The 27,718-nt window shown below is 53.2% G+C and overlaps 7 protein-coding genes across 7 annotated transcripts; 3 read left to right on the top strand and 4 right to left on the bottom strand.

Moving 5' to 3' along the window:
• Nucleotides 1–747: 747 nt before the first annotated feature.
• NEUTE1DRAFT_85372 (uncharacterized protein) lies at nt 748–2,908 on the bottom strand (the record flags this gene model as incomplete). The annotated part of the gene is made up of 3 exons (XM_009854780.1): nt 748–1,773; nt 1,849–2,177; nt 2,236–2,908. The coding sequence occupies 3 exons, from the start codon at nt 2,906–2,908 to the stop codon at nt 859–861; spliced, it is 1,917 nt and encodes a 638-aa protein (XP_009853082.1).
• Nucleotides 2,909–4,212: 1,304 nt separating this feature from the next.
• NEUTE1DRAFT_123698 (uncharacterized protein) lies at nt 4,213–6,232 on the bottom strand (the record flags this gene model as incomplete). The annotated part of the gene is made up of 2 exons (XM_009854779.1): nt 4,213–4,417; nt 4,455–6,232. 2 exons carry the CDS (start codon nt 6,230–6,232, stop codon nt 4,213–4,215), a joined length of 1,983 nt encoding a protein of 660 aa, XP_009853081.1.
• Nucleotides 6,233–8,393: 2,161 nt separating this feature from the next.
• NEUTE1DRAFT_131044 (uncharacterized protein) lies at nt 8,394–11,151 on the top strand (the record flags this gene model as incomplete). The annotated part of the gene is made up of 3 exons (XM_009854778.1): nt 8,394–9,546; nt 9,687–9,832; nt 9,994–11,151. The coding sequence occupies 3 exons, from the start codon at nt 8,394–8,396 to the stop codon at nt 11,149–11,151; spliced, it is 2,457 nt and encodes an 818-aa protein (XP_009853080.1).
• A 472-nt stretch (nt 11,152–11,623) lies between these two features.
• On the top strand, nt 11,624–12,194 carry NEUTE1DRAFT_46105 (uncharacterized protein; the record flags this gene model as incomplete). The annotated part of the gene is made up of 3 exons (XM_009854416.1): nt 11,624–11,799; nt 11,868–11,942; nt 12,014–12,194. 3 exons carry the CDS (start codon nt 11,624–11,626, stop codon nt 12,192–12,194), a joined length of 432 nt encoding a protein of 143 aa, XP_009852718.1.
• A 2,483-nt stretch (nt 12,195–14,677) lies between these two features.
• On the top strand, nt 14,678–16,600 carry NEUTE1DRAFT_123696 (uncharacterized protein; the record flags this gene model as incomplete). Its single annotated transcript, XM_009854777.1, has 3 exons — nt 14,678–14,963; nt 15,031–15,619; nt 15,672–16,600. 3 exons carry the CDS (start codon nt 14,678–14,680, stop codon nt 16,570–16,572), a joined length of 1,776 nt encoding a protein of 591 aa, XP_009853079.1.
• A 1,101-nt stretch (nt 16,601–17,701) lies between these two features.
• NEUTE1DRAFT_66680 (uncharacterized protein) lies at nt 17,702–20,783 on the bottom strand (the record flags this gene model as incomplete). The annotated part of the gene is made up of 2 exons (XM_009854776.1): nt 17,702–20,385; nt 20,462–20,783. 2 exons carry the CDS (start codon nt 20,596–20,598, stop codon nt 17,928–17,930), a joined length of 2,595 nt encoding a protein of 864 aa, XP_009853078.1.
• Nucleotides 20,784–24,782: 3,999 nt separating this feature from the next.
• NEUTE1DRAFT_102663 (uncharacterized protein) lies at nt 24,783–26,148 on the bottom strand (the record flags this gene model as incomplete). Its single annotated transcript, XM_009854775.1, has 4 exons — nt 24,783–24,870; nt 24,931–25,459; nt 25,529–25,855; nt 25,920–26,148. 4 exons carry the CDS (start codon nt 26,146–26,148, stop codon nt 24,783–24,785), a joined length of 1,173 nt encoding a protein of 390 aa, XP_009853077.1.
• Between the last annotated feature and the right edge of the window lie 1,570 nt (nt 26,149–27,718).

Genomic DNA, 27,718 nt, shown 5'->3' with positions numbered 1-27,718 from the left:
AACCACAGATGAACTGAACTTTGAACGGACGAGTACCAAAGGCCCAAGGCTTTTTATAACTGGATCGGTGCCACTAAGGGGGCCTTTACAGGAAGAACCACTCACATCCGCAAAAGCAAACAGTCTCACACTACCCAATCAGCTCGCTGTCCTTGCGGCTTCCTACGTGTACACTAACCTGCGGCATCAAGATCCCACAGTAGACGTGCTGGCAGGCCCATCTAGGTAGGATTGTGATCCATGTTGTAGAGCAGCGCAAAGCGGGGTTCCTCCTTATTTTCTTCTTCCTCTTCCTCCTCTTCAAACCTGAAAATCTCGCCGCCATGGCCATGACTATCGCGGATATCCACTGTATATCATGCGAGGAGTTGCCCCAAGGCAACCAACAAAGTAGCCAGCCGCTCAGCTCATGCACCCATCCAATGTTCCCGACTCTCGACCAAACCATTGAGCCAATCTGAGGGAAGATGAGAGTTCTTGGAGGAAGGCGTGGCAAGAAATTTGAGGTCGCTGTATGGAAAGAGGGGAAGAAGCTCAAGTAAAAGAAAGAAAGGCTCAGGATAAGTGGCGCCATGCAGAATACTGTAACGGTGACTGCTGGATGGGCCGCGTTTGGTACAGTGCGGCAAGAATTTCCAGCAACTCAGCAGGGAGGTGAGAAGGGCAGTCCGAGTACTATTTGCGATGGCTTAAACTCTGAGACACAACAACGAAATGAAGATCACGAGTAGGGATCGGGCCGTTGATGAAAGGGCGGACAAACCACCCCCATGGGAAACTTGTATCTGTAGACTTTCTTAATCATCACGTCCCTATCAAACAAACCTAACCCTCGCACTACCTTGAGCTCCACTACCCCTACAGTAACCCATCCAAACTCGCCTTAATCTGCAACGCCACAACTCTCGAATAATACCTTGCCAACGCCAGATTTCCTCCGTGGAACCAAAACGCCTCATGTCCACTCCTCGTCCATATCCCTCTCATCTCCCCTTCCTCATTCCATCCCCACACATCACCGACCTTGTCCCCTACTTGCTCGTTCCCAAACACCTCCCTGGCCGTTGACCGCATATTACTATACCCCGTAGCGAACACAATCTCATCCGCTTCCAACACCTCCCCATCCTCCATCTTCAAACCCTTCTCCACCACCGCCGCGATGCCCACCCCCGACTTGACGGCAATCTTGCCCTCAACAATCAACTTGGAAGTGCCGACGTCGATGTAATACCCGCCCTGCCGCTGCAGATACTTGGCAAACAGACCCGCGCCATCGACGCCCTTGTCCAGCTTAAACCCAGCTCGATCCAGCCCCGCCAACAACTCGGCGTCGTGCTCAATCGTCAGCTTGGTCAAGTCCTGCTGCAACGTCTTGAGCACCTCGCTCGGGTGCGACCAGAGGAACAGATCGGCGTCTTCCACCGCCGGCCCGCCCTCGCTGTAGAGCGGGCCGATGAGGTACTTGAGCGCCGCAGACGAGGACACGACAAAGGTCGAGGAGCGCTGGACCATGGTCACGTCGTACCCGCGCTCGTAGAAATCCTGGCAAATGTCATGGGACGAGTTGCACGCGCCGACGACGATGGCCTTTTTGGAGCCGCGCTTGGCGAGCGGGGTGGCGGTGGTGAACTGCGAAGAGTGGCAGAGCCGGTCGCCCTTGAAGACGCCGCCGGCAATGCCGGGGATGGTGGTCGGCATGTTGGGCTTTCCTGAGCCGCCGGTGCATTGGATAATGTGTTTGGGGTAGACGGTGAGTTCCATGTGTTCGATCTCTTCTTCCACTTGTGCTGCTGGTGCGCCGGCCGTAGGAGGGTTGGAGGAGGAGGAAGGGCGCGAGGACTTGACAAAGGAGCGGCGAATGACTATCTTCCAGGCCTTGCGGGCGTTGTCATACTCGGAGGAGACAATGGTGGAGCGCAGCCAGACGTTGAGGTCGAGCGCTTTGGCGTACGAGTCGAACCAGTCGGCTAGCTTGTCCTTGGGCGTGAAGATGGGCCAATGGTCGGGGAAGGGGAGGTACGGCAGGTGGTCGTACCAGACTGGGTCGTGCAGGACGAGTTGGTGGTACCGGTTGCGCCAGTTGTCGCCGATGCGCGGGTTGCGGTCGATGATGAGCGAGGAGACGCCGAGCATCTTGAGACGGGCGGCGGCGGTGAGGCCGCCTTGGCCGCAGCCTGTGATGATGGTGGTCAGTGGTTGTTGCTGAGAAGCAGATTAAAGGAGGGTACATACCAAGAATCAACACATCGGGCTCGTTTTTGGTAAAATTGATCTCCTCCTGCCTCTTCTGCGCCCAGTTCATCCGTCCTGGCTGGCCACCATGCTCGACGCCCTTGGGCCTATTGGGTCCCTTGGGTTCTGGGTGACCGCGGTACTCGTCAAGAGTGAGAAAGAAGGTCCAGATCTTCCACTCCTCCGTCTTGTGCTCCTGTACCAACCTCACCACACCGCGCCCCTTGCCATTTTGCGATGTAAACGTGATGAAGAACTGGATGCCCTTGAGCCCGTTGACGGGAGCGAACCCACCGACTTGCGGCTTGCGGAAAGCCTGGGACTCGTCAATCTGGATTTGCAGGGGCACTTTCTTGACTTGGGCTTCGGCTTGCAAGAAGTTGCGGATCTTGTCTTTGCCTTTGAGAGTGCGCAGGTCCCACGTTAGGGCTAGGTGGTCTCGCCAGAAGCCGGCCTGGGAGTCGAGGAACAGGTCGGGGACCTTGTCGAAGTGGTTGTTCACCGTGTCGACAACATTGGCGGCGATCTTGGCTACCTGGTCGGATGTGGGCTCAGTCTTGAAGTGCGCTGGCCAGGGGGCGGGTTTGAGGTTGACAGAGCCGGGCTCGATGCGCTGGCTGGAGGCAGTATCGACAAAGTTGATGGCGTCGACGATGGTGCTAGAGCCCCCCATTTTGCGTTGAGGTGATCTTGATTCGTGCGAGTTCTGTATTGTGACTTGATCAAGGGTGATGGTATGTCGCCGATGAGCTTCAAATTATTTCCCTTTCTTGTTTCCTACTTAGGTCCAGCCGGTACTACTTATACGGCTCTCTCTCCCCGCCCCGGGTCTTGTTCCCCATACCTAACCCCCCATACCCGACCCCATCTCCCCCGCTCGTGTCAATCAGGTCCCCCAAATACGCGGATGGATGTGGAGGAAGACTTAGCTGGACGGGAGTGCAGCCACACAAGGGTTCACCACCCCCTCACCTATTCTGCAGTGGTCAGAGGTCCTGGACAGTCTTGGCCCCAATCCCTTAGTGGTAACCCCTCACTTTTGTCTTGTGGTTTCGCGTGAACGGAAATGACTTCAACGGGAAGCTGAACCTGTCAATCCTGACTGAAGGTGGCAATCCTTTGATCCGCGTCGCCTCGGCTTCCTTTGTTTGTATATCCGTCAGGGCCTCCAATACTGTCTGTCTGTTCTTTACCTAGTTTCCTACCCTCACGATGTCTGGACATGGTTTATTGATCTGCTTACCCTTTTTGCTTTTTGCGGGGTAGCGGGATCCGGGGCGCTTATTCCGTCCATAAAGTGGAAACCTGTACTACTACATGTCACGATCGACAGTGGGGGGTCCGTCAAGGTGATTTCTCAGCGTACACTATCTCGTGACCATGATTTTGAAAGGTCTGGCCAGAGATTCTCTATCCTAGACACTTTCTTCTCGAAAGCCAGTAGAGATAGAGCGACCAGGAAGTTCATGATGTCTCATACCGGGTCACGAGAGGTTCCGCCTTGAGCTTGGTGCCGGCCCAAAGCTGCTCTAGGCATGTATGTCTTGGCGGAGTGGGCACCAGCCGACTAACATGACTTCTTAACAGAACAACCGCTAAATAACCAGCGTGTCTGCTAGTGGGATATCTGCCACCAAAGACATGGACTAGCAAAGCCTCGAAACCCGGCGCCGGCATGACTTCATATTACGCCCCGAGTTTATCACACTGAACCACCATTCTTGCTGACAAACAAAAGCCATCTCGTATTTCTATTTGTCCGCGGATTATATCGACAAATGTTGATTAAATCAACACCCATGAACAATCTGAGCTTGATATCCTCCAGCTTCTTCCTTCTTGTACTACTAACCAATTTGTTGCCCTGACCCGGTTATCCTCTTCCGGCGAGTATCCAAAATAACGAACAACCAGAGTTTCAATGCTTCGCCTTGTTGTTTCATCAGTCTTTCCGTCTTCTTCATATCCTTCCCATCACTAAAAACCCGGGCCATCTTCATCTTCATCTTCCAGCTCGTCATCCGCATCATCCGAGAAATCATCAAAGAAGTCATAATCGCTGTCCTGTCCGAGGCTTGCCACACTTTCCACATCGTGTGTATCATCATCATCATTTGCCTCGTCCCGTTCCACACGCTCCCCATCTTCCCCATCCATAACTGCCGCTTCCCTTCCCTCCACTCTCCCCCCCCTGCTCCCTTCCTCTGAGCGCAACCAACGACACCCAAGTTGACCTCGGCGACGTGCCCTCCCCCATAGTCCGCACATTGCTTATCTCCTCACTCTTAACCTCATCCGTCTTCGTCTTCGGATGCGTATCCGTCGAACTGCCCTCCGCCCCCTCACTTCGCTTCCTCGCCTCCTTCTTCCGTGTTAATTCCATCACAAACAGTCGCCCCGCCCACGTGTTTTGGAACGCAACATCATGCTCGTTTGTATAAGCCGCCTGCTGCCGGAACCACTGCATCATCACCTCCGGCTTCTCATGCAGCTTGACCCACTTCCCTCGATACTGGATCGGATTGAACGAGTACACCCGCCCGTACTCGCGCGCAATCTCCACCACCCTCTGTGACCGCTCCATCCGCACCTTCTCGTACGCCCACAGCGCTGTCTCGGCCATCTCGGGGGTGCGGACGTATGTCCTAAACAGATGAGCCAGGACGGCTGCGTCCTCCAGTGCCTGTGCTGCCCCGTTGCCGGCAAAGGGAAGCGCAGCGTGAGCCGCGTCGCCAGCCATGGCCACGCAGCCGCGAGCGTAGTAGGGAGCATGGTCGTGGTCGGCAACGGCCCAGGAAGCCGAGGTGTCGGCGGCAACCATACGGACAATCTTTTGAGCCTCGCGTGTGTAGTCTCCATAGAGGTAGGGTTTGATTACTGGTGTGCCCTGTCCCGGAAGAGAGTTGGAAGGTTGGGTCTGATAGACAGGATGTGCTTGGGGTGAATTCTCGTGACTGGATGGACGTGTGTGGTGAGTGATGAAATCACCGATAGTGGTGTTGTGAAGAGCCGCATACCACACCCACGGCACGATGCCGCTTTCAGATTCAGGGGGGCTGAGAGGGGCAGTTGAAGGGGAGATAGGAGCGGAGACAGGGACGGTGGAGGGGCCGAAAGCGGTGTTTAGTCGAGCAGCGCCGCGAACCGCTACTCCGGCACTGAGCATTTGGCCCTTCTTCATGGGGATGATGTTGATGTGGCCGTTGGGGCCGAGAAGGATGGGTACAGTTCGGGTCAACTTCGCGTCAACTCCCCATTGCTCGATAGCCACCTCTGTCGGGATGAGAGTGCGATAGATCTGCCATCCATTGTGGTTCTTGGGCTTCGTCGCTGGATGATCTTCGCCCAGGATATAAGACCGCACACTCGAGTGTATTCCGTCACAGCCGATGAGGACGTCGGCATGCGCGCGGGTGCCATCCGCAAATTCAATGTGGATGGGGTGGTCATACTCGGCAGAATCCTCAGAATAGGGGGCGACCGAGTCTGTACTAGATCTTTCGGTTCCGGGGTGAGTTTCCCAGACCCTCACAACTTGCTTGCCGAAGCTGATGTTTTCCCTGGGCACCTGCTCAAGGAATCCATCTAAAAGGTCAGCGCGGCTGACGGACTTGCGTCCCCTGGCACGACCGAGCTCGCCAACCTTGAGGCCTTTGTGTCTCCCCGCTGCTAGGATGACTTCGGTTGCCATTTCCTGATCCTCCTGGCCGATTTTGACGGCTTTCTTCTGATAGGCCTTGACAAGCTCCGGATCAATGAGATACATCGCGGCAATGGCGTTCTTGTGGAGGGACAGACCAGCCCCCACGTCACGGTAAATAGCCATTTTCTCGTAAATGTGGAAGTCTATGTGCCTGCATCCTGAGAGGCCGACTGCAAGAGCGAGGCCACAGATGCCGCCGCCGATTATGGCCACTTTAAGTTGCTGTCGTTGACTTTCTGCCAATCTGGTGGTCGAAGAGCACACCGGGCCGGGTTGAGATGCGAGAGCGTCCATGTTGAATGATGTTGCCGGTTTCTAATTGGGATACAGTAGGTGAAAGACGATGAGGAATCGAGTGTAGGGACCGTCTATGGTCCAAGACACGGAAAAGTGTATGAACCTCGAAAGTCGAGATAAATGAGCTGGAATGGCAGGTTGAATAGTAAGCTCATCTGAAGGCCAAGGTTCAAAATGGTAGGGTACTCTGGGCAGTCCCAGTGGGACGGAAGTTGGTGATGACTCTGTTGATACGGTTGACTTTGCGATGTGTGATGAGCAATATTCTCTGCAGTCAGAATATCTCTCAGAAATGGTCGACTGATGCTTCACTTTATACCTCACATCCACCACGTCGGAAAGAGACTTTGACCGGCCGCCGGCGGAACCTTTGCGCCATACATCATCACGCTTCTGGTCACCCATGGGATATCGGCCTAAGTCCTGCCAGTTTTTGTGGCAGTGGTCGCAGCTTGATTCTCATGTCGGCTCGGGAGAGTTCGGACAGTAGGTTGATTGTAAATCCAAGTCGCGCAGAATCTCGGTTGGATTCAACTGGAGGGGATTCGTCGAAACCAGCGCAACCACATGAAATAACGCATGGTCGATGTCTGAAGTTTGGGAATCCGACTTTGAAAGGCTGTGTAGCCTGCGCACTTCCACGTTGTGTGTGTCCAACTCAAGGTAAAAACTGGAAGGTCTGTCGCTTGCAGCCTCCAATGGGAACCGCAAGGTTCGTGCTTTCTCGCTCTCGTTGATGTGAGCGGCACGGTTGCTTCGAAACTTGACAAGAGGTACTGTAGGTTTTGAGGCAGCGCATCGATTTTGCGTAATACTGCTGATTCATGTCGGGAAGTGTGATGTATACTGCAGCTTGGTTTCTGACAAAGGTAAGAGCAATCAAGTCGAATCGATACTGGCCAAACTAACTTTTCCAAGTGCGAGAACCTCAACCTCATCCGCAGCAGAAGAGCACATAGTCGGATACCCTCCTGACCCCAGTTCCTGAATATCCAGGCATGGCTGCATCTCGCAGATAGAACCACAACTCTGAAGGCGCAGATCAAAGCGAAGTTCCTCGGAATGGCAGAATGGGGAATGATTTCGTAACCCGTTCTTCGGTTTGGCGATTTCGGAGATCATGTGATGATGTCAAGCGCTTTTGCTTTCAGCGCTTGCTTCCTGCTTGATTCAGCACTAGGTAATACATACTACGCAGTTCCAAGGTCCTGGCCCAATCGCGTTAACGTCGACCTTGAATTCTGGCTGAGACACCCAACCGCCAATGTGCTAATCCTGTAAAGGAACAAAATGTGGGGAGGCTGTGGGCTTGATTTGTGCGAGTTGTCACTCTTGGTGAACCAGATCTACCACGATGACTTGGGCCGTTGATTTTACAACTTCTACTTCCAGGGAAATCTGGCATAATCTCTGAGCATACTGCAACATTTACACACGCCAGAAAGTGTATACAAGATGGTGAATTGAATGTCTCAAAAGTCAGGTCGATGAAAGGGCAAGACATCAGAAGAATCGAATCTACTGGCTTCGGGGTGGCAACACGTCTCCCCCACGCCTTTTCGAGGGCATAAAATGCATATATTCGGGCAGCATACTTACAGACCATGCCTGATTTCTCTGGCAATTGGAAATCAACGGCCCGAGTCTTTCCGGTAGTTCACAACTTTGGGACTCTCCTTTCGGTTCGAGAACCGCGATTTGTTGTGTCTCGGAACCTGCCAAGCCGGCGAGGGAATGGGCAAAAAGACTTCTTCATTCTTGATCACGGGTGCCATCGCGAACCACCTAAATCATCGTGCGCGTTCCTGGTGAGTGTTTCTGTGTAAACAAAATTGTTTGTTCGGGAGTTGAGACAAACTCCATGTTTTGACGGAAATGAGCTTTGCGATTTGCCTGGCTTTGCTCCGTGGTCAAGGGAATGGTATCTTGCTAACCATTCGCGATGCCAGCAAAACCGTCATTCCGAAGCCCAATCATCTGGGAAGTCTGTTAACAGAATCCTTCAAGCCACCATACCTTTTCAACTGATTGGTGCGTGTCGTGTTTGGGAAGGATTCACGTCGTCGATAAGGCGTGAAACCCCCCCCTCTTCTCGTTCAATGCCTCCATCATCAACCCTACAGGAAGCATTAGTAGCAATAGCCGACCTACTGCTACCATGAGGTCCACGATTTTCCGTGCGGCCGCTGCCTTGATGGCCATCCTTACACCCACCATTGTCACAGCTGCCAACCCTCTTCAGGTCCGCGCCCATATCAATGAGCATACTCTATCCCCTCGGGGCACGTTTGCCTATGGCCAGGGAAACACGACAGACATCATCATCCGCACCGAAGTCCCGCGCCTCATCATATATTTTCAGACCACACACGACGAGTCGGGCAAGCCCATCTCCATGCTTCCACTCGTCACTGAAAAGAACATTGCTCTCACGCATCTCATCGTTTGCTCCCTGCACATCCAGAAAGACGGGAACATCACCCTTAATGACCACCAGCCAACCCACCCGCGTTACGGCACCCTCTGGCAAGAGACCCAAATCCTTGGCTATGCCGGCGTCAAAATCATGGGCATGATCGGCGGAGCCGCTGCTGGATCTTTCACCCCAGACACGCTCGACTCAGCCAACGAGACCGTCTTCAACCGATACTACGGCCAGCTTCACGAGACCATCAAGCGCTACGGCCTCCAAGGACTCGACATTGACGTTGAGCAGCTCATGAGCCAGGGTGGCATCGAGCGGCTCATCCTTCGGCTCCGCGTCGACTTCGGGAAGGACTTTATCATCACCCTCGCCCCCGTTGCCAGCGCGCTGACCATGGGCGGCTGGAACCTCAGCGGGTTCGATTACCGCAAGTTGATGCTGGCACCGAGCGGCGCCGGCAAGGAAGTAGCCTTCTATAACTGCCAGTTTTACTCTGGGTTTGGCGATGCGGGGAACCCGAACCAGTTCCACCAGATCATCACCGACAACGCACAACGAGACATGCGCGGGGCGCTGTCGCCTACCAAGATAGTCATCGGGCAGCTGACGAACCCGAATAACGGCGGAGGGTTCGTGACTGCCGGCACGCTGGCGAACTCAATCAAGACTTTGAGGGACGCGTATGGGCAAATTGGGGGGGTCGCGGGGTGGGAGTATTTCAATGGTCAACCGGGAGGGGTGGAGGAGCCGTGGAAGTGGGCGCAGACGATGACGGCGATTTTGAGGCCAAACCAGGTGCCCAAGCTGAAGTTGACGGTGGAGATGGCGGTCAAGTTGAAAGATGTTTGGAAGGAGAGTGCCGCCGCCGGAATGAGGCAAGTGGTAGGTAACGTGAAGGTGCAACTTGAAGGATTGGAGCCGACGGTGGATTATATGGCCATGGTGAATGCTTAGAACTAGCGAGTGGTGCTATTGGTGTTTTTGTCTGTGTTTGTTAGTATCGATCTAGAGTATAAAGTAAAATAGAGGTCGATGGTGTTGAGAAAAATGCGAATAGGACCCTTGCGATTGTCGTGGTCGGACTCTTGGACCCTGATGATGCCGATGACGTATTCGCCTTTGTGGTCCTGCAGATCCCCCATTTCCGCCGCAACAAACACAACCACCAACAAGTACACTACTTTGCTCATCAACTTCTGAATTCCTCCATTCAACAAACTCCGTCTGTTTTACATCGTCGCAGCATTCTGGAAAAGTTTCAAACATCGAATAGAGATTTCGGTTAGCAGCCTTGAACGTTGACTCACCGTCCAACTCTCCCTCCACACTACAGCCAGGCAGTAGAGGTATCATGGCCTGGGCATCCTCATTTTCCCGCCCGACCAAGTCGGATGCCATCCCGCCCCCATACTACCTCCTCTCACAGTTCCAAAACAATCCCGAAGAGCCGTACTGCAAAGGCTGCGGCAAGCTCATTGACCCCAAGCGCACCTTTGGCACCACTGGAGCTCCCGCGTCAACTGCTGCAAGCCAGAAGCAGGGAGCAGGCAAAAGCAAGGGATTCAAGCGTGGCGGTAAAGACCAGGACAAGGAAGACGAGAAGACAGGCCAACTCCAGCAACAGGAAGTCAGCAGGTTCTGCACCTCGAGATGTCGCAGTGAGTCCCAACACAAAAAGCGGGACGTAAAAGAGCAGGAAAAGCAGATCGAGGAGACGTACGTCAAGTTGTTGCAGGGGCAGATGGTGGACGGGATGGAGCAACTTGCAGATGGTCAAGCGGACGGAAAGAAGAAGGGGAAGAATGGTGCAGCGAAGCCAAAGAAGGGAGAGGGAAGAGTGGTCACGCTAGAAGAGGTGGAGACAATTGTCTTTGGAAGGGAGAAGGATGCCGAAAAGGTGTATGGGAGGAAGAAGAACCGGAAGTCGAGGGCGTTGACAAGCGTGGGGCCCAATGACGAGGATCCTATTACCTCTACAGACGAAGAGTCTCAGTCAACCTCAACAAAAGCCGGCAGACCATCGAGTAGAGATTCGGCAATCGGCGGCATCAAGATTGACGCTCTGCAGCTGGGCGACAAAGCTTTTGACGACGAGATAGCCCCGCTACCCAAGGGCAAATCCCATCCGTACACCACTGGCGGCCATGAGGTCGCTCGTCTGGCGGTCCGCAGCGGCACGCGCATCCGTCCTCCCCAAGAGGTCTCTGAAGTCAACGGCAGCGTGGGCGGGGAAAAGGGCCGGGCGGAGCGAAAGGCAGAAAGCGAGGAAATGAAGGAAGAAATCAGACAGAAGAAAGCGGAGGGGGACAGAAAGGCGCAACAAAAGGAGATAATCAAGTCGGTGGCGAGAAGAGGAGTGGTGTTTGGGTTTGATGTGTCGTCTTCTCCCGATGGCAAGAAGAAAACGTGCGAGTGCGTGATGCCAGGAGGCAAGGTCGTCGAGCCACACTTTGCCAAGGGTAATTGGGGAATTCGATGGAGGGGTGACTGAAGTGCACCTTACCGCGCTTGGACAAGTACAACTAAGTTCGCGGGAGTGATAAAACTATATGTCAGAGAAAACGAATGAATCAGAGACAAAGTACTGAGTAGAATGGTGACGACGACGAGGTTGGTGATGAGTGAAGCAAAGTCGCACCTGCACACGGCACGCCAAGTGGAAGCCCGCCCTCCCTTGGTTCCCGCCAGTTCGATGTCTTATCGATAAGGTGCTTATTATGTAAGCCAGCCGTAGAGGTTAGGTTGTGTAGGTAGGTAGGTAGCAGTGGGGAATTTCGACGAGCTTCGACTGCAATCGCGTCTCAATCGACATCATCATCATCCATCGTCAACATTCGATTTTCTGCTCAACCATTTGCAGCCTCTACGGAGTTTCGCCCTCTAACTGTCACCATCATCTACATTGATATCAATAGCAATTATCCACCGAACCATCGAATCGCTCAACATTTTCCACAATCACCATGGGCTCCATCGTCCTTCCCCATCTCGAGACCGGCTGGCACGTCGACCAGGCCATTCTAAGCGAAGACGAGCGTGTGGTGGTTATCCGTTTCGGCCGCGATCACAGCCCCGATTGCATGCGCCAAGACGAAGTCCTCTATCGCATCGCCGACAAGGTCAAGAACTTTGCAGTCATGTACGTCTTCCTCCGGCCTCGATCTCACTCTTCCATCAACACCTGCTGACCCATCGCCACACCACCAGTTACCTCTGCGACATTGACAAGGTTCCTGATTTCAACCAGATGTACGAGTTATACGACGAATGCACCCTCATGTTGTAAGTACTATCTCGGCCTGATCTCCCTTTTGAGTTGCGAGACAGTCACTGACAATCTTTTGTTTGCACAGCTTCTTCCGAAACAAACACATGATGATTGATCTCGGCACCGGTGACAACAACAAGATCAAATGGGTACTGGAAGACAAACAAGAACTGATCGATATCATCGAGACGGTCTACCGCGGCGCGAAGAAGGGACGCGGTTTGGTGGTTAGTCCCAAGGATTACTCGACCAGACATCGCTATTAGAAGGGCGAATAACGACACGAGCAACAAAAACAACGAGAACGATTTCCAAGATATGGCAGACGCAAAATTACGCGGGACGGGGGTTACTCGACGAATTAACAACAAGTTCAAGGCGAAGCGATAGAGGAGGGTGTCTGGAGGCTGCTGGGGAGCCTGGAGTTGGTTCCCGTGACTCAGCCTTGCTCTGGAATCCATTTACCACGGGCATTTTGCGGCGTAATCAGATGGATAAACGGCTGTTAACTCGGCGACGAATAAGCGATGGTTGGCTTGGGCCCACGCCGAGCCGCGAGCTGCCTTTGGGGAATTAGCACGCGAGCGTGGAAAAAATAAAGGCAAGCTGAACCATATCGATTAGGCATTGAATGTACCTAGCTAATGCTGAGCAGAACCGGCCAGAGAAATTGATGCCATCGCGCTTACCGACGGAATCCTTGCGATACTGTCCAAGTGATTCATCACTGTTCACTGGGCTGCACGTGGTTGTCTACGGAATGCCATAGGCTGTTATACAGGCTTGTCCTTTACAGGCCTCGTTGGTGATATTTTGAGGATTCGAAACCGAGACTGCCGCTGCTCGGGATCTTTCTATCGCACCCCCCCGTTACTCGGGGATGGCGAGATCGACAATTGCTGTCCCGTTTCAGCGGAATCGCGATGTTCGCAGATCTGCAGTTCAGTCCAGGGTGCACGGCTGGCAGAACCTTTATGCTATCCTAGTTCTTGGATAGCAAAAGATGGACTCCTCCAACCCCCTAGACAGCATCATTGTCTGTCACTGACCGTTCCATTGGTACAGAAGGATCTGAAACATAAACATTGTTCGCACGTATCACATGTCACCTAATACCCAAAACGAGTGACACCTTTGTCGCACAGACGGCATCGGGAATGACAAGCAGTGAAAGTACCTCGAACATTCGGAAGCCACTCTGTTCTCGGTGTCAGCCTCTTTCGCGATGGAGCTCTTCCATTTCCGATGCCATGCGTAGGCGCAAAGACGTTTTCCGGGCGGGCGGTCTAAACCCAATCCTGAAAGGGGCGTTATGGGTGCGTATGAAGCGACCGGGCAGCCGTTGGTTTGGGGTTTCAGGGGTAAGGGTTGGGGGGCCTCAACTTTATTTTCGCTTCACCGATTCCCTCTTCCTCCTCGTCTCCGTGAAGAAGGCGATGGGTTTTTTGGACGCTTTGATAAAATGACGAGAATGCCAAGCTCTGGAAACGATCCACAACGTCATGGGGAGTCATGGCTTTGGAACGGTAGAAGTGTTGTTCGGCTTCTTCTCTTTTTTGAACTGGTCCATCATGGGGTATCAGGTCTCGTCTTTCTCTTCCTTTCAAGCCTGATGACAACCGGACATTTCCCGTTAGCATTGTACAACTGCGGTGAGGGTGGCTTTGTGTTCCAACCATGTATTTCTTTGCCATCTGGCCATGGACAGCCAAAGGAGACAAACAACCAACGCGCATTGCTACCTACCGCCCCTTTCACATTTAATACACATCATTTCTTCAATCGCATCCTAAACAGTATACTCCGGTTCTTGCATACTCTGCATACTCATCCTCCTGAATGGCCCTCGCCCGGGATAGGCGTAAAGAGTACCCAAATGGTGCAGAATCGGCAGTGTCAAAAACTAGGTACTACCTCTACTGCTGTGCAACTTGGTCTCGAATTCCTTGGTCAGGGGGCGACGAGGGCATGGACGGGAGGGGTCCTGGTCCAGCTCCCTTTTCCCACCAAGGCGGCCCGCCTTCAGGGGTCTCCCTGCCCGCCCCTGGGCCGGCTTGCTGCCTCCATTTGGTGCCTGCCCGCCGTTAGGTAGAGGTAGCCGGGGGCCGCTGAGCGTTATCGCTGTCTCCGTCAGTGCCGCCCTCGCTCCCTGTTCATCCCTGTCTGTCCCTGCACTGGTTTGGCGGTGCCTCCACTGTTTGGCTGGCGACCAGTCTAGGACCTCGTACGAGACCAAAATAATGTGGTGAAACCAGCTGCACCGTTGATTGATCATTTTCCTGTCGTGGAATCCCATCTTTTTCTCTTCATCCTGTCGAGTCTCTCTCACTTTTGGAGCCGGCCCTCTTCCAGCTGCCTCTTGTTTCAGCGTCATGCGACCGCTTGTTGCGTGATACCTTTTACCCCGCTAACTGGTCCTTCGGTTCTTCGTTTCTTGTCCAAATCTTTCCACGAAAGGCTTCAATTACCGTCACATCTGCATAGGCAACTGCCATACTAGCTACCTAGGACAGGGACCGCCCTCCTTGCGACAACTTCGACGCGGGGCAGCTAAGAGCGAGTCTTAGTAGCACACTTGTACCGACGGGAGTTGCTCTTCACTGCTTCAGCTGTATGCGATAGCCGGATCTCGATCGCTCGTTTCATTTCCTCTGGGTAGGAGGTTCCTCGCCGGTCCTCCTGATCCTTTCTCGCCCACCCAGGGACACTTTCGCGATTCTTCGCCAGTTTTCGACCGCTACCGCCCATCATGAGTAGACTGCTCAAGTTCCGCCGAATCATCTTCGCCCGACAATTCCTCATCCCCGTCGCTGTCGTCTACCTCTTCCTCTTCCTAACTCTGGGACCATGGTCACCACGCTGGGCCTCCTCGTTCTCCCCCTTCACCGAACCCCCTAAGAAAGGCCCAGTGCGCCAACCCACCAACTTCAAACCACTACCTCGGCTACAGGAGCGTGTCCCGTGCTATGGGCCTCGTGGCAAATTCCTGTCGCGGAGTCCTGATGACGAGTTGAAGGAGGAGAAGCTCGATGTCGGTACGTTGCGCCTCCCGCTGCGCGCTTAAGCTTGCGTTCCCTGCTAACGTGTACCTGCCGCCTTCAGCCTACCCCCAGCCCTTCTGGGGCTCATATGCGACCATCGGCCTCGACCAGACATGGATGACGATCGACGGACGATACGGACCCTACGGATACGGCGAGGAGGACAAGTCGTACAACAGGTCCAAGGTCGATTGGAACAAGATTAACTGGGGCAAGCTCCAGAACGAATGCTTCGAGAGGAACCGCCATCGCTTTCCCACCTCGGCGATTCCCTTCGATAACACTCTTCAGATGGTTCGGCTCGGATACAGAAACGTAACACGCATTCCTGAGACTCGCCAGTGGCACGAGTTCAAGAACACCCGACGAACAGCAATTGTCGTGCGCGCGTGGAGAGGATACGATTGGAAGGCCGAGGACATGCAGAACCTTCGCTCCCTGATCGTTGAGGCATCCTTGAGGACAGGAGGAGAGTACCAGGTCGTTTTGCTCGTGGATATGAAGGACTATCAACCGTACATCTTCGCGTCGGACGAAAATTACGAAAAGGCCCTGAGCGAGCTTGGGATTCCCGCCGAGTTCCGCGAAATCGCAGTGTTGTGGGACGATCGCCTGCTCGAGAGCTGGTATCCGGATATCGCGGAGCACAGGTAAGATGATTTGCCCACAGAACCGCAAGAGAGAAGACTAACAGTATTGCAGAACCATGTGGCAGGTGTACCAACCCGTCCAGCTCTTTTCACTTCACTACCCCGAATTTGACCACATCTGGCAAGTCGAGCTCGACATGCGCTTCACCGGTGACGCTGGCAAGTTCCTCGACAGAATGTCCGACTTTGCGCGCAAGGAGCCGCGCAAGCAGGCCTTTGAGCGCGCCATGTTTCAGCAGATGGAGAACAAGATCGGAGACTACAAGGCCTTTTTTGACGCGGTCAATAGGGCCAACAAGGGTGGAGCGTACATCTGGGGCCCTCTGAGAATTCCCGACATCGATCCCATCGGCCCCGAGCCGCCGACCGAGCTCGCAAACAACGAGGACTTCAAATGGGGTGTCGGCGAGGACGCGGACGTGATCGTTACGTCGGCATGCAACAATGCGCAAAAGGCCGACGCCTGGGTTTTCAAGGGATGGCTAGGAGGATTCAAGGACGGAACCAGCACCCCTCGCTTTTTCTGCCCACCCGCCATTACCAGGACAAGTCGGACCCTTTTGCTCGCCGTCCACGAGGCCCAACTTGTGAAGGGACTGAGGGCGCCCAGCGAAGCCACGCCGTCCAGCTTTGCGCTCTGGCATGGCCTCAAGTTGAGCTTCCCTCAACACCCCGTATTCTGGAAGAAGGAGCACGACGACGAGACGCAAAATGCCTGGTGGAAGGGGGGGCCAGCCAACAGCACCGATGGCGTCGGTCCCGACGTCTGGGATCACCCCAGTGGCATGGGACTGACTTTTTGGTGGGAGAGCGAGTGGCCCAGGCAGATTGTCGATGCCTGGATGGGCAAGGAGCTGCCCAAAGATGTCGCCCGCCCCTGGCTCCTGGTTGAAAAGGACGGCAAGAGATATGTCCCGAACATGATGATGCACCCCATGAAGCACTACCATTAAAAACATAAAGTGGGGGAACGACGACACCAAACTATACAAAAAACGATATCATGGCGGCCTGTTTTAGAAATGGCCGTTAACAACTTAATGAAACGACGAAATTCCACACGACTTGAGCATTGGGATCGCATGCATGCATGGGCAAAACTGTCGGAAACACCTCGGAAACGTGTCTCGCAAACAGCCCTGGGGCCATGCTTGGGCTAAATTCTAATGTACCTCAAACAGGCTTCGCTTTTGCGTGCGAATGATCATATTGTCACAGCGGTTGCAAGCAAGGTGATGTCGCAATGTGCGCAGAGCGAAGCAGGACATCATCGATTGTTTACTTGCATGCATGCAGATGACAGCATCCATGCTTCCAGCAACGTGGGCAAGAAGGACGCAATTGCAGGCCGCATTTACATCTCTCTCTGGTTGTCCACTGTCCTACCTCGGAAAAATCGCAATCTATTCTATTCTCCTACAAATACTTTTTATTTTCGTTTTCGTTTTCTTATTACAGTAACGTATAACTATTTCCACTTATGATAGACGGACGGACGGAGGACGGCTGAATGGGAGGTTGGCGATGATGGATGGTGTTGGATGGTGTTGAATGGTGATGATTACGCATACCTAGGCCTCGCGGTTTGAGCAATAGGGGAGAACCTGTCACTTGGACAGGGGTGCTGAAGAGAAGAGAGAAAAGGGAAGGGCTGAGTTAACAAAGGGGAGGCGGGCAAGCAAAAGCAGATGAGCAAGTAAGCGAGCATGCAAACAAGCGAAAACGTGCAGATGAGAGAAGAAGAATGAGATGAGGAATAAATATAATGGAATACCCACGTGTGAAATCTGATCAGCGACTCCATGTGGTAGGTGTTTTTTTTGAGTTAAAGCATCGATGTCATTCACGTCCTTCATCCCTAGGCGTCCTTAGGTCTACATCACCGACAATGGAGACATGCACACCTTCGAACCATGAGGTTGCGCAATGCCAGAAAAAGGGAATTTGCGGTTCTGTCACGGCTTAGACAGGATGTCCGTGACCTAGAGTGAATGGCATCGACATGGCGGTATATCCTTCGAATGGCATTTTAGCTTGATGTTTGGTCTCAATCACTGATTCACAAAGCCAATGGTCTCTTTGAGGAGTGTTGTTGTCATTTGAACGTCCACAAATAATACTCTAGGAGGCATCCTCCATATTATTATCATGTACATGATCAGAAACAAAACTGTATTATTCATACTGCCATACGACATCATAACATCATCATCGCCCCGCTAGTCCATACATCAAAGCCTGGGTATCAACAACAACTTCAATAACAAACTATCCCTCACTTCCCCATCCCTTCCATCTTCTTCCACGCTTAATGGAACTGCCCAGGCCCGGGCCCAAAAATCTCTCCCTCCTTCAACGTCTTCAACAAGCAAGGCTTACCCTCGCACCCTTCCGACACCACGTCGTTGCCCCACCAGCTAACTTCAACACCCGACCAGTCCAAGCTGAAAAAGATGATGACAGCAGCGACCGAGATACCCGTGGTGAAAGCGGCGGACAGCACGAAGTTGTACTTGGACCAGAAGCCAAGGAAGCGGCTCCTGCACCAAATCCAGGACAGCCAGCCGATCCAGACCGAGGGGATAACGTACGACAAGTTGTAGGGGGCCCAGTACATGGCTCCGTACAACAGGACGATGGGGTGAATCTGGCGCAGCCACTTCTTCTGAGGGAACTGCTTCTGAATGTACCAGGTAATGACGGGGAGAAGGAGACCGAGGGGCCAGCCAAGCATGAGGGCTGTGTACTGGCCATTGTGACCAAAGATCTTCTTGGGGCCGATGGTACCCCAGAGAACCGAGGCAGTGAAGAAGGTGTTGATGCCCGGGCACGTCATCTTGTTGGGGGCTTCGTTAGTGCAGACCCTGGGGATGTCGTTCATCTGGAAGTTGAGGATACCGGTGCAGATGAAGGTGGAAACGAGCGTGGCGACGACCTGGGCAGCGAACGTGTGCTTGGGCGGGATCTTGACATAATGGGCGAGCTTAAGGTCGTTGGCGAACCAGACCGCGTGGGCGCAGGTAACGTAGCCGAAGGACTTGAAGTAGTTCATAGCGAGTGCGTTACCTTGGACCCAGGAACCACCGATAAACTCGGCCAAGACGTTAAGAGTAACCTCCATGCCCGTCATAGCCTTGACGATGCCGACGGGGATAACGAAGATAAAGCAGAGAATGAGACCGTAGAAGACGACGGCAGGGGTGGTGTAGGTCTCCCAGCCGGCGATGCCACCGATGCCGCAGCCGATGGCGCCCAACAGGATAATCAGGTACCACCACTCGGGAACTTCGGAGTAGACGGCCATGAGACGGTTGTGCACATCCTTGTATTGGCCAGCCTCGGTGTTCTTGTTCCTGCGAAGCGAGTTCCAGAGGTTCTTGAAACCCATGGAGACTTCGTAGCGGTGGTTGAGCAGGATGTAAGTGAGGGTGGCAGGATAGATGGCAAAGAAGAAGAGGTAGACAACCAAGTTGCCGGCAGCCAGGTAAGCAGGTGAGTAGGCCTCGTATCTTTCAGCATCAAACAGACCCTTCTCGTTGATGGCACGAGAGATGTTGTAGCGTTGGCCCATGTTGTCGTATACCTTGTTTGAATTGATGGGCAGGTAGCCCGTGTTGTAGGTGTTGGACCACCAGATACCAATGACGACGAAGAACGAGCAGAACATTCCCAGGAACTTGTTAAGCGTGCTAAAGAAGGGAACCATGAGGGGGTCGGTGCCGTCGAAAAGCAGGACGTTCCAGTCGAAGGTGGGCCACGGGTTGAGGCCGAGACCGTTGCTGAATCCGGTGATGTTGCTGAGGACCATGTTGTTGGGAGAGATCCACGACAGCCAGCTGAAGGCGCTGAGAGCAAGGAAGAGGTAGTTGGGAAGCCAGAAGTAGACAAACATGGCCAAAGTAGCCCACAAGAAGAAGGTATAACGCGACATGGAGAAGACCTTCTTGAGGGGGCCAAGCACTGGCACGTTCGACTCGGTGTGGAAGGCGTTGTTGAGAGCAATGGTGACGAGAGAGGCGGGCCAGACGCAGTAGCTGGGGTAGACGAGGAATCGACGAGTCAAGCCGGCCATGCCGTAGCCGATCAAGTTGGTGGAGAGGGCGACCAGGATCTGGTAGCTAAATTGGCCGGCGTAGGACTGGTTGAAGTACTCGGGAAGGTATTGAGACCAGATGATGTTGTTGGTGTAAGGAGTGCTACCAGCAACGTTGGCCATGATGGTGATAAGCATGTGTTCCTTGCGGCTGAAGGGGCCAGGGTTGAGGCTGTGGCGAGAGCCGAAGAGGGTGAAGCCGACATCTGGAAGAGCCTTTTCGCAGATCTTGCCAACAGGGTAGGCCAACAGCTGGGCGACGTTGAGGCCGACAGTAATGGCAGGCATACGGATGGAGAAGAGCTGGTTGATGGCACCGAGAGCACCGGAGAAGATGAGACCGATGACCCAGGCACGGATGGTGGAGCAGGGCATGGTGGGATCGTCATGGTTGTCGACAACAGCACGGACCTCGGCATAGGGTGAGTTGTTGGTGATGAGGGCGGCCTCGATCTTCATCTCGTAGATAATCTCTTCATACTTTTCGGGATTCGTGAGGATGTTGGCGTTGCCCAAGAACTCCTCGATCTTGGTCATGATGGTGTGGGGGAAGTTGGGATCGTTGCCGTGGATTTTGAGGACCTGTTCCATGAGGGCTCGGACTTCCTCAAGCGACATGCTGTCGGCGAGGGCCTTGGCCTCCAGGAGATCCTGCTCGGTGACACTGAAGTCACTGTTGTTGCCGGTGTTGTTAGTCATGACTTTTGGAACGGTACGGGCCATCGCTTGGTTAGCTGGGACAGACTCACGCTTCGACGGTACGGTCAACGGTGGCCTCCTCAGCCGCAAAGTCATGAGGGGCCTTTTCGTCGATGCGGCCCTCATCGTATGGGCTAGACTTCTTGTCCACGCCCATATCGTGGATCTCGGTGACGTTTTGCGCCATGATGGCCGCAGCTGTGTGATGTCACCCCTTGGGATGTGCTGTAGGGTTCCCGTAGGGGATCGGGGCTAAAAAGGCTGCAGGATGTAGGTAGGTGAGGTAAGTTTGATAGTGAGGTGCGGTGTTGAGGAAAAGTCTCAAGCTGGCATCGATCGATCAATATGAGGAGTAGAGGAGGCTCATCGAAGAGGTTGAGTCCATGGGAATGAAGAGGATAGACCTGGAGGGAAGGAGAGGCCGAGGAGATGGATCACCGGGAGGACTTGGTGGTTTAATATAACAAGGCCGAGGTGTCTTTCCATGTCGTGCGACTCAGATCATCTCAACGGAAAAGTCCTCTTTTGGATGGCATCCCGCCACCCTTCCGTGTCTATCAACTCCATCTCCCGCTCACAAGGGCCATGGTATCAACGGGAGAAGGTAGGTTAGGTTGTATCGACTGGCACCGCAATGTCTCGCCCAGTTGTCCATCTAAGGAAAGATGTGCGAAGTCGGACCCGGGGTCGAGACCTCGGTCGCTCTTGTCGATAACTGGCTACAGAGCTGCGTTGATGAGCTGCCAATTTGGGAAGGCGCTTGTTACCTTGACTTACACCAAATCCTCAGTGGCGTTATGGGCCAGACAAGGAAGGCAAGGGTGAGTTAGTTAGGTACTGATTCGCAGTACATACAGTGTGTACTTTCCATACCAAGACCTCTACTACTACTTACTACTGACCTGAGACGGGAACAAGAGACAAACTGCGGCAACCGACAGCAATGAGAGATTGGCGTGTTTTCCCTTTCCTTTACTATAATAGAATGCATCAATTGGATCAGTGTCGGCTGGGAACACATGCAGTGTCTCTAGGTCGTTCTTACTCGGATGTCAGCCCGTGAACACGACCGACTCGGAGTCTGGGTGTTAGTGTTAGTGTGGGCTGTTAGAGGTAGGGGCAGCACTAGCTCCGCAGTCCACATGTCAGTGTTCACCCGGCCACAGTCCACAAGCGCTTCAGCCGCCCCCCTTCCATGTTAACCAGTTACAGACGTCTTCATTCTTTCAGCTTCAGTTTCTGGTCGTTCGTTCATGATAAGCCAGGGTACCTGACGGCCTGGGTGTGGTAAGACTGGAGTGACTGTGTGGGAGATGGCCAGGTCCACACGGTCTTGCATGCCAAGATAGCTTAATTCGCGTACCACCCACCCACTGCTTGGTGACGACCTTCTCTTTCCAGAAGAACTGGCGACCTGACGGAAGGCAATCACAGACAAGGAATGGCGACCTCCCCCCGGCGGTTGTTGTGGGATGGATCAAAGCTGGGGGTGGGATTGCATTGGCGACCAATTTCACTGGTCAGGGGTACGGCGGCGCTGGGGAATCCAACCAACGTTAAGACACAGCTGCGAGACAGGCCAAATTCACTAGCAAGGACTGGAGGCTCCTGCACATGCAGTGGGTGCAGTGGTGTACCAGTTGACCGGAGGAAAGAGCCGTCGGCGTCCCTCCCCAATCATCATCATCATTATCATCGTCATCATCATTGTTCCTTCCTGTCTTTGCATCGCTGTAGATATGTTCAGGTACCTATTGCCCCTCCTTCCTCTGAAAATTCATCTTCGCTGACCCGACACCATCATCATAGCAAACGGCAGCCACACCGTCACAGCGGCCGATCGGTTATCGCAGTGACTTGGAAACACCCCGAGAACAAACCCACTCAGTGAACCAGCGGGGGATAACCGCCCGGGTGACGGAATGTCCGAATTGCCTTCCAATACCTCAACCTGCTGGCTCTCAGGCTTTCCGTTTGGCAATGGCAAAGGCGATATTGTCCCGCACCAATGATCATGATGTGAAGCACAACTTCTCTTTGCGGACTCGACTGTTACACACTGCGCTTCAGCGGCGCAAAGGGGATCCCTACCTCGGGCGCCGATATCCGTAGCAGCCAAGAGCCAAGGGTTGGAACAAATCAAGTATGTATTGTACACTACGAGACTACTGCGTACGTAGTGGCCGATGCACCAAGTCAAATTCAGGGCCGGATTGGGATTTGGTTTGAGGCAAAATGCGCAGATTTGGGAAATCATGCTTTTGAAATGAGCAGAGGGCTCAAATTTTACTAATGTCAGAGGGTTTCTCTAGGCCCTGGAACTTCATACTTAGCACCTAAATACCCCACCATTTTCTCTACAACTAGGTACCTGCTTAATGATTCTGTCGACCTTTAGACATGAAAACCTTCAAGTCATGGAAATCTGTACTTTGATTTGGGTTTGCAAGACGCCAAACATTGACTCCGACTTAGCCAAGTCTGGGGTTGACTCACGTGGATTTGATTTGGGTAAATTTGACTCATTCCTCCTGACCCTGACAAGACCTTCGACCCTCTGAATCCCCTCATACTATGGACCTAGCGCCATGCAGCCCATCTTTGTTCTACCCGATTGGGACCAGAATCATGATACTATTGGTGTCCTTTTCCTCCAACAGGAAGGGGCATCATCACAATCGCCGTCGGCCAAGGAGCGGAATGGAACAGCATGGCACATACATAGAGTTGAGTGTCCCTCCCGACACGGTGCCCGCCCAGACGGAATGTCGTCTCCGATCGGCGCCAAGCATCACGATAAGCCCTTCTCAACGTGCTACGACATGGGCCCGTCTGGGGTAAATTACCGGATGCGGCAGCTCGATTAGACTCGCTGATTAGCCAAAATACCTGGTCCTTGTTTGCTTTCAGTTTCCCCCTTCCTGATGTTCCTACAAAAGTACCTAGGGCCGGACTGTGGCTACTGAGGTCTAGGCATTACGGTAGGAATTGGGAGCTCTAACTGGCCAGCCGACCACAGGGTTGATTCATCCTCGGTGTTGGATAAGAGTCACTTCCATGTGAAATGTGCGAACAACAAGAGGACACCCGACTAACCCATAGGTATGCCCTATCGCCAGAAGGGGCCGACATCCCACGCTCGGGAATAGCCGAGCAACGACAAGCAACTGTGCCCTGACAAGAAATCGACAAGACCTGTCACATCTGCGCCCAGAGCAATCTATCGCCCGGTTTCTGACTTGGCCACCCACCCATTTCGTTGTTATGCCGTTCTGCTACCGTTCAAGGACACCATCATCTGCACGCGGAAGGAATGTGGCAGCGGCAACCAACCTATCGATGTACCGCCGACCCACCATCGGTGACAGCCAGGTTGGCCGACCAGATCACTACCTAGGAACCAGGTGTTCTAAATAACATGTTACTCCTTAATAACCGCGTCAGTTTCGACTCCTCGCTCGTTCGTCTCGAATTGGTCTCCAACCCGACATCCGATAAGAGAAGCGCCGGGTAGCGATAACGTTATACAACCTAAAATGATGTGGTCCGCTTGCGTTTCCGAGTCGCTGTCGCTAATCGTCTATATTACCTTCCACTTTGGGCCACGAGGGTCGGGTCCCAGTGTGTATATTTAACTACCCTAGATTTGCTAGTGCCATGTTCCAACGGTCCTTTGAGCCGAACGATAGGCCGGGGGGGGGGATCAACTGGATGTGTTAGATTCCATCCAAACCGACTACATACGCGAGCTTAACATTAAGCTTCCAGTTTTGGGGTAGGCTCGGCGGTCTGGAATACCTCTAGGACCGGTCCATCTGGAGTCGCGTGGTCCGACTCACTCGGAGGTATGCGGGGTGCATCACCACCATTCTCTCACTGTGACAGACACAGTTGTGTGATAGCATCACCAGGGACAGGCCTGCATCAAGTTCCAACTTGCCTCTTTAGAGTTGCAATGGAATCCCGAAGGAATGGAAAGCGCAACCAACAAGCCGACTGAAAGCGGAACACGGCAGCAAGAGCGATGATAAGGATCGGGTTATGTTTTTTGTGCCCATATCACGACCTGTAGCCTACCCTGAATACTTTCTTCTGGCCCGGAAGTGTGTTCCGTCCGATTTCTTGGCTCATGGGACATATGGCAGTGGGAAGCCTGGCATACGACTTTGGTTGGGGTCGCCACACTACCTACACTACTGGTAGACTGGTGTATTGTCCCAGAATAACGATTCAACACCATCTCGTCATTGATAAGGCAGTATGATGGTTAGCGTGGAGATTCCAAAGTCTGATTGGGTTTCCCACCACACTTCGACGCCTGCTCAATTGTCTCTTCGCCATCCGCAACGTTGGCCGGCCCGACTGACCTCTTCAGACCAGCCCAAATGTCCACGAGCTTTCCCAGCTGTACTTCTGGCCAGGGCCGAGAATCTGCTTGTCGACCCTCCCCCATTCCGGGCTTTACCTTTAGGTCAGCCACCGAAAAAATCTGCTTGTCATTTCCTGAAGGCAAACTCACTGGTTGATACCATCGGGGTAATCCTGAGCCTCAATGGCGACACACGAGCTTCTACCGACGGTTCTGGGCACCGCCGTCCCATTCACCACAAGCTCTTGTGTGCTCTTCAACTGCGCGCTTCCGTCCATCCAATGGCAAGAATACAATACGACACCTGGTTGATCGGTCCGTAGATCGGCCTTGACGCCCGAGAACGGGCTCGCCAGAGAAACGACCACGGCATCCCTCGATGGCTTATCCTCGATCAACCAATACCCGTTATAACCCTCGCATGCGCCGTTGGCACCGCAGTTGCCTGCAAACCCCGGCTGATCGCGAGCGTGGCCCAGAGCGAGGCCGGCAGCACTGGCAAAGTCGTTGATGGAGCCCGGGGTCGCAGTCAGAATCTTGCCCGTGGGGAGGGCACCTTGGTCGGCTTCAAGGTAGCGCGCTGAGTAGGGCATATACAGGGTGTGATCCCAGATCTTGTCCGTGGCCGGGTTCTTGTAAGCGTCGAGGTTGAAGTAGGTGTGTTGAGTGAGAAGGACAGCTGGGTGGCATTCAGCATGGCAGCTTGCAACTACACAGTTAAGGGAGGTGAGTTCCTTTGGTGACTTACGAGTCTTCCTCTCGGGAGAAACAGCATTCATCTTGATGTGCCAGGTGTTCTTGCTCACAGAATAGGTCACAGTGGAATCGACACGGCCCAGCATGCCCAGCGACGAGTTGGAAGCATCGGAAATGGCAAAGGTTATGGAAGTGGGCGTGTGTTCGGTGACGTTCCAGAATCGGTACGACCAGTTGTGGGTGCCGCTGTGCAAAGTGTTGTCACCGTCATTCAACTCGGTATGGTACTCCTCACCGTCGATGGTGTACTTGCCCTTGCCGATACGGTTAGCATACCGACCTGGAATGGCATTGTACACAGGATGGCCCGGGTCCTTGGCTGTCGGCTGCGTCAGTGGATTTTGCTTCGGACTGGGAAAGCTTCGACTCGTCGGATCACGAACGGTAATAATCCACATCATCATACCCCAAAACCACGTCGACGTCTTTGCCATTCTTGTCCTTGACAAAGAGGTTGGTGAGAGTGGCGCCGTAGGGGATAAATTGCGCCTTGATTCCCGGAGCCGCAATTGTGTATCTTCCGTCGGGGTCGGGCTTAACGCCCTTGCCCGGACCGCCGAGAACTGTTGCCGCCTCCATGATAACGGCGAAATAGGTGATGATGGATTTCATTGCGTTTCCTCAGACGATGCTCAGAAACCCCATTGCACTGACCGCTTGATAACCGCTTCTACACGAGCATCACACCTTTTCTTTTTTGGCTTCCGGCCTCCTCATATATACCCCTCTTCATATCGTCCGTTTGCTGCTCCTCATCGTACCCAAACCTAACAGACCCGTCGGAGTCGCACTCAGGCAACCCAAGTCGCGAATCGGGAAACCATTCGGGCTTTTTCATCCGCTTGCAGGTAGACATTTTTCCAAACGAACAAGGTCGTATGCCCCATGCTAACATCAGATCTCGAATTTTCCGTGTCGTACCCCAGATTGAGAACGTAAAAGGCGGGATGGAAGTCTGGTTCCGCATGTTCCTAATCGGAAGTAGGCAATGAGGGGAAATGGCAAATGCTTAGGTACCTACCTACCCACGAGACCCTTGGTATTCCCTGAGCCCCTTGATTTGCCTTTTACTTGAGTGAGGGACAAGGTCCACAGCGTGTGATACACAACGTCAACAGACTGCATGTTAGCAACATTGAAAAAGCTTAGGAGGAGGGGCTTCTCATCACAGCCAAGAAGTGGGAAGATGTTTCAAGACCACGAGAGTACCACCTCAAAATGCAGGAGCGTCCTCAAGTGAGCGTAATGGGATGGCTATCGCCGTTTCCTTGCGCATATTAAACTGCGAGTTGGATGCAGTTCATGGGCGTGTCTCTCATGCAAAACGAAGTGGTTTTCTGTGGTTGGTCATAAAACTCCTCCTGCTCTACGAGCCAAATTTTCCGCCGGCATAAAGAGTGAGGGAGGTTTGGATAGGTCTATGTTTGGTAACTCGTCATATCAGCCGCGGTGCGCTTTCGTCGAAATTAATCTTGTGCCAGTCACACGGCAGCGAACATATATGACATACAGAGTGTTTACTAGGAGGTGTGTGTTAAGCTCGTATGGACGACAACTTCTACCTAGATTGTTGATACAGCCAACCAATTGACTTGCGATACCTACCTACTCTTAGCTTGGAAAAAAAAATCAGAAGATCAGGTCTCCCAACGTCTCCTATTAACATCGACAAGTAAATCCATCCTCCGGAGTCAGCATAACATGTTCTTGGCGTATCATCGAGAAACCTGAGACTTAGTCAAAGGCAGGCACCCGAGCTTCGTCAATGCCATTGTCGTTGCCACTGATTGAAGCCGAACGGTCCAGTTGGTCTCAAGAAGACGGGCTTCCTCCGGGTCCATATGATGCTCGGCTTTGTTTTCCAAGTTACATAGTCATAGCGTCTTTGTGGGAACTGGGAATCCTTTCTGAGTGCTCCTTATATTCGCCGGACTAGACCTCAAGGTGTTGTATACCTGATGTTTGTTCATGAGGGCCTAAAGCGCCGAGAATCCCCAAACATATATGCTTTAGTAAGACACGGTTGCTACTCGCTTCTTCACCGAAATGGAACCACTCAAGTTATTTCGGTTTGGTCTATTCCGAGAACTATATTTACAAACTCTTTCCCACTTGTCCTTGTATTCGGAACAAAGTGTTCGCAAATGAGTACGCCGTGTCTAGCCGATATCCGGCAACCTAT

This window comes from Neurospora tetrasperma (genome assembly GCF_000213175.1).
Source record: "Neurospora tetrasperma FGSC 2508 unplaced genomic scaffold NEUTE1scaffold_5, whole genome shotgun sequence".
NCBI classification, from domain to species: Eukaryota; Fungi; Ascomycota; class Sordariomycetes; order Sordariales; family Sordariaceae; genus Neurospora; species Neurospora tetrasperma.
The sequence above is the reverse complement of the archived record's forward strand: the minus strand, read 5'-3'. Positions and strand labels throughout refer to the sequence as shown.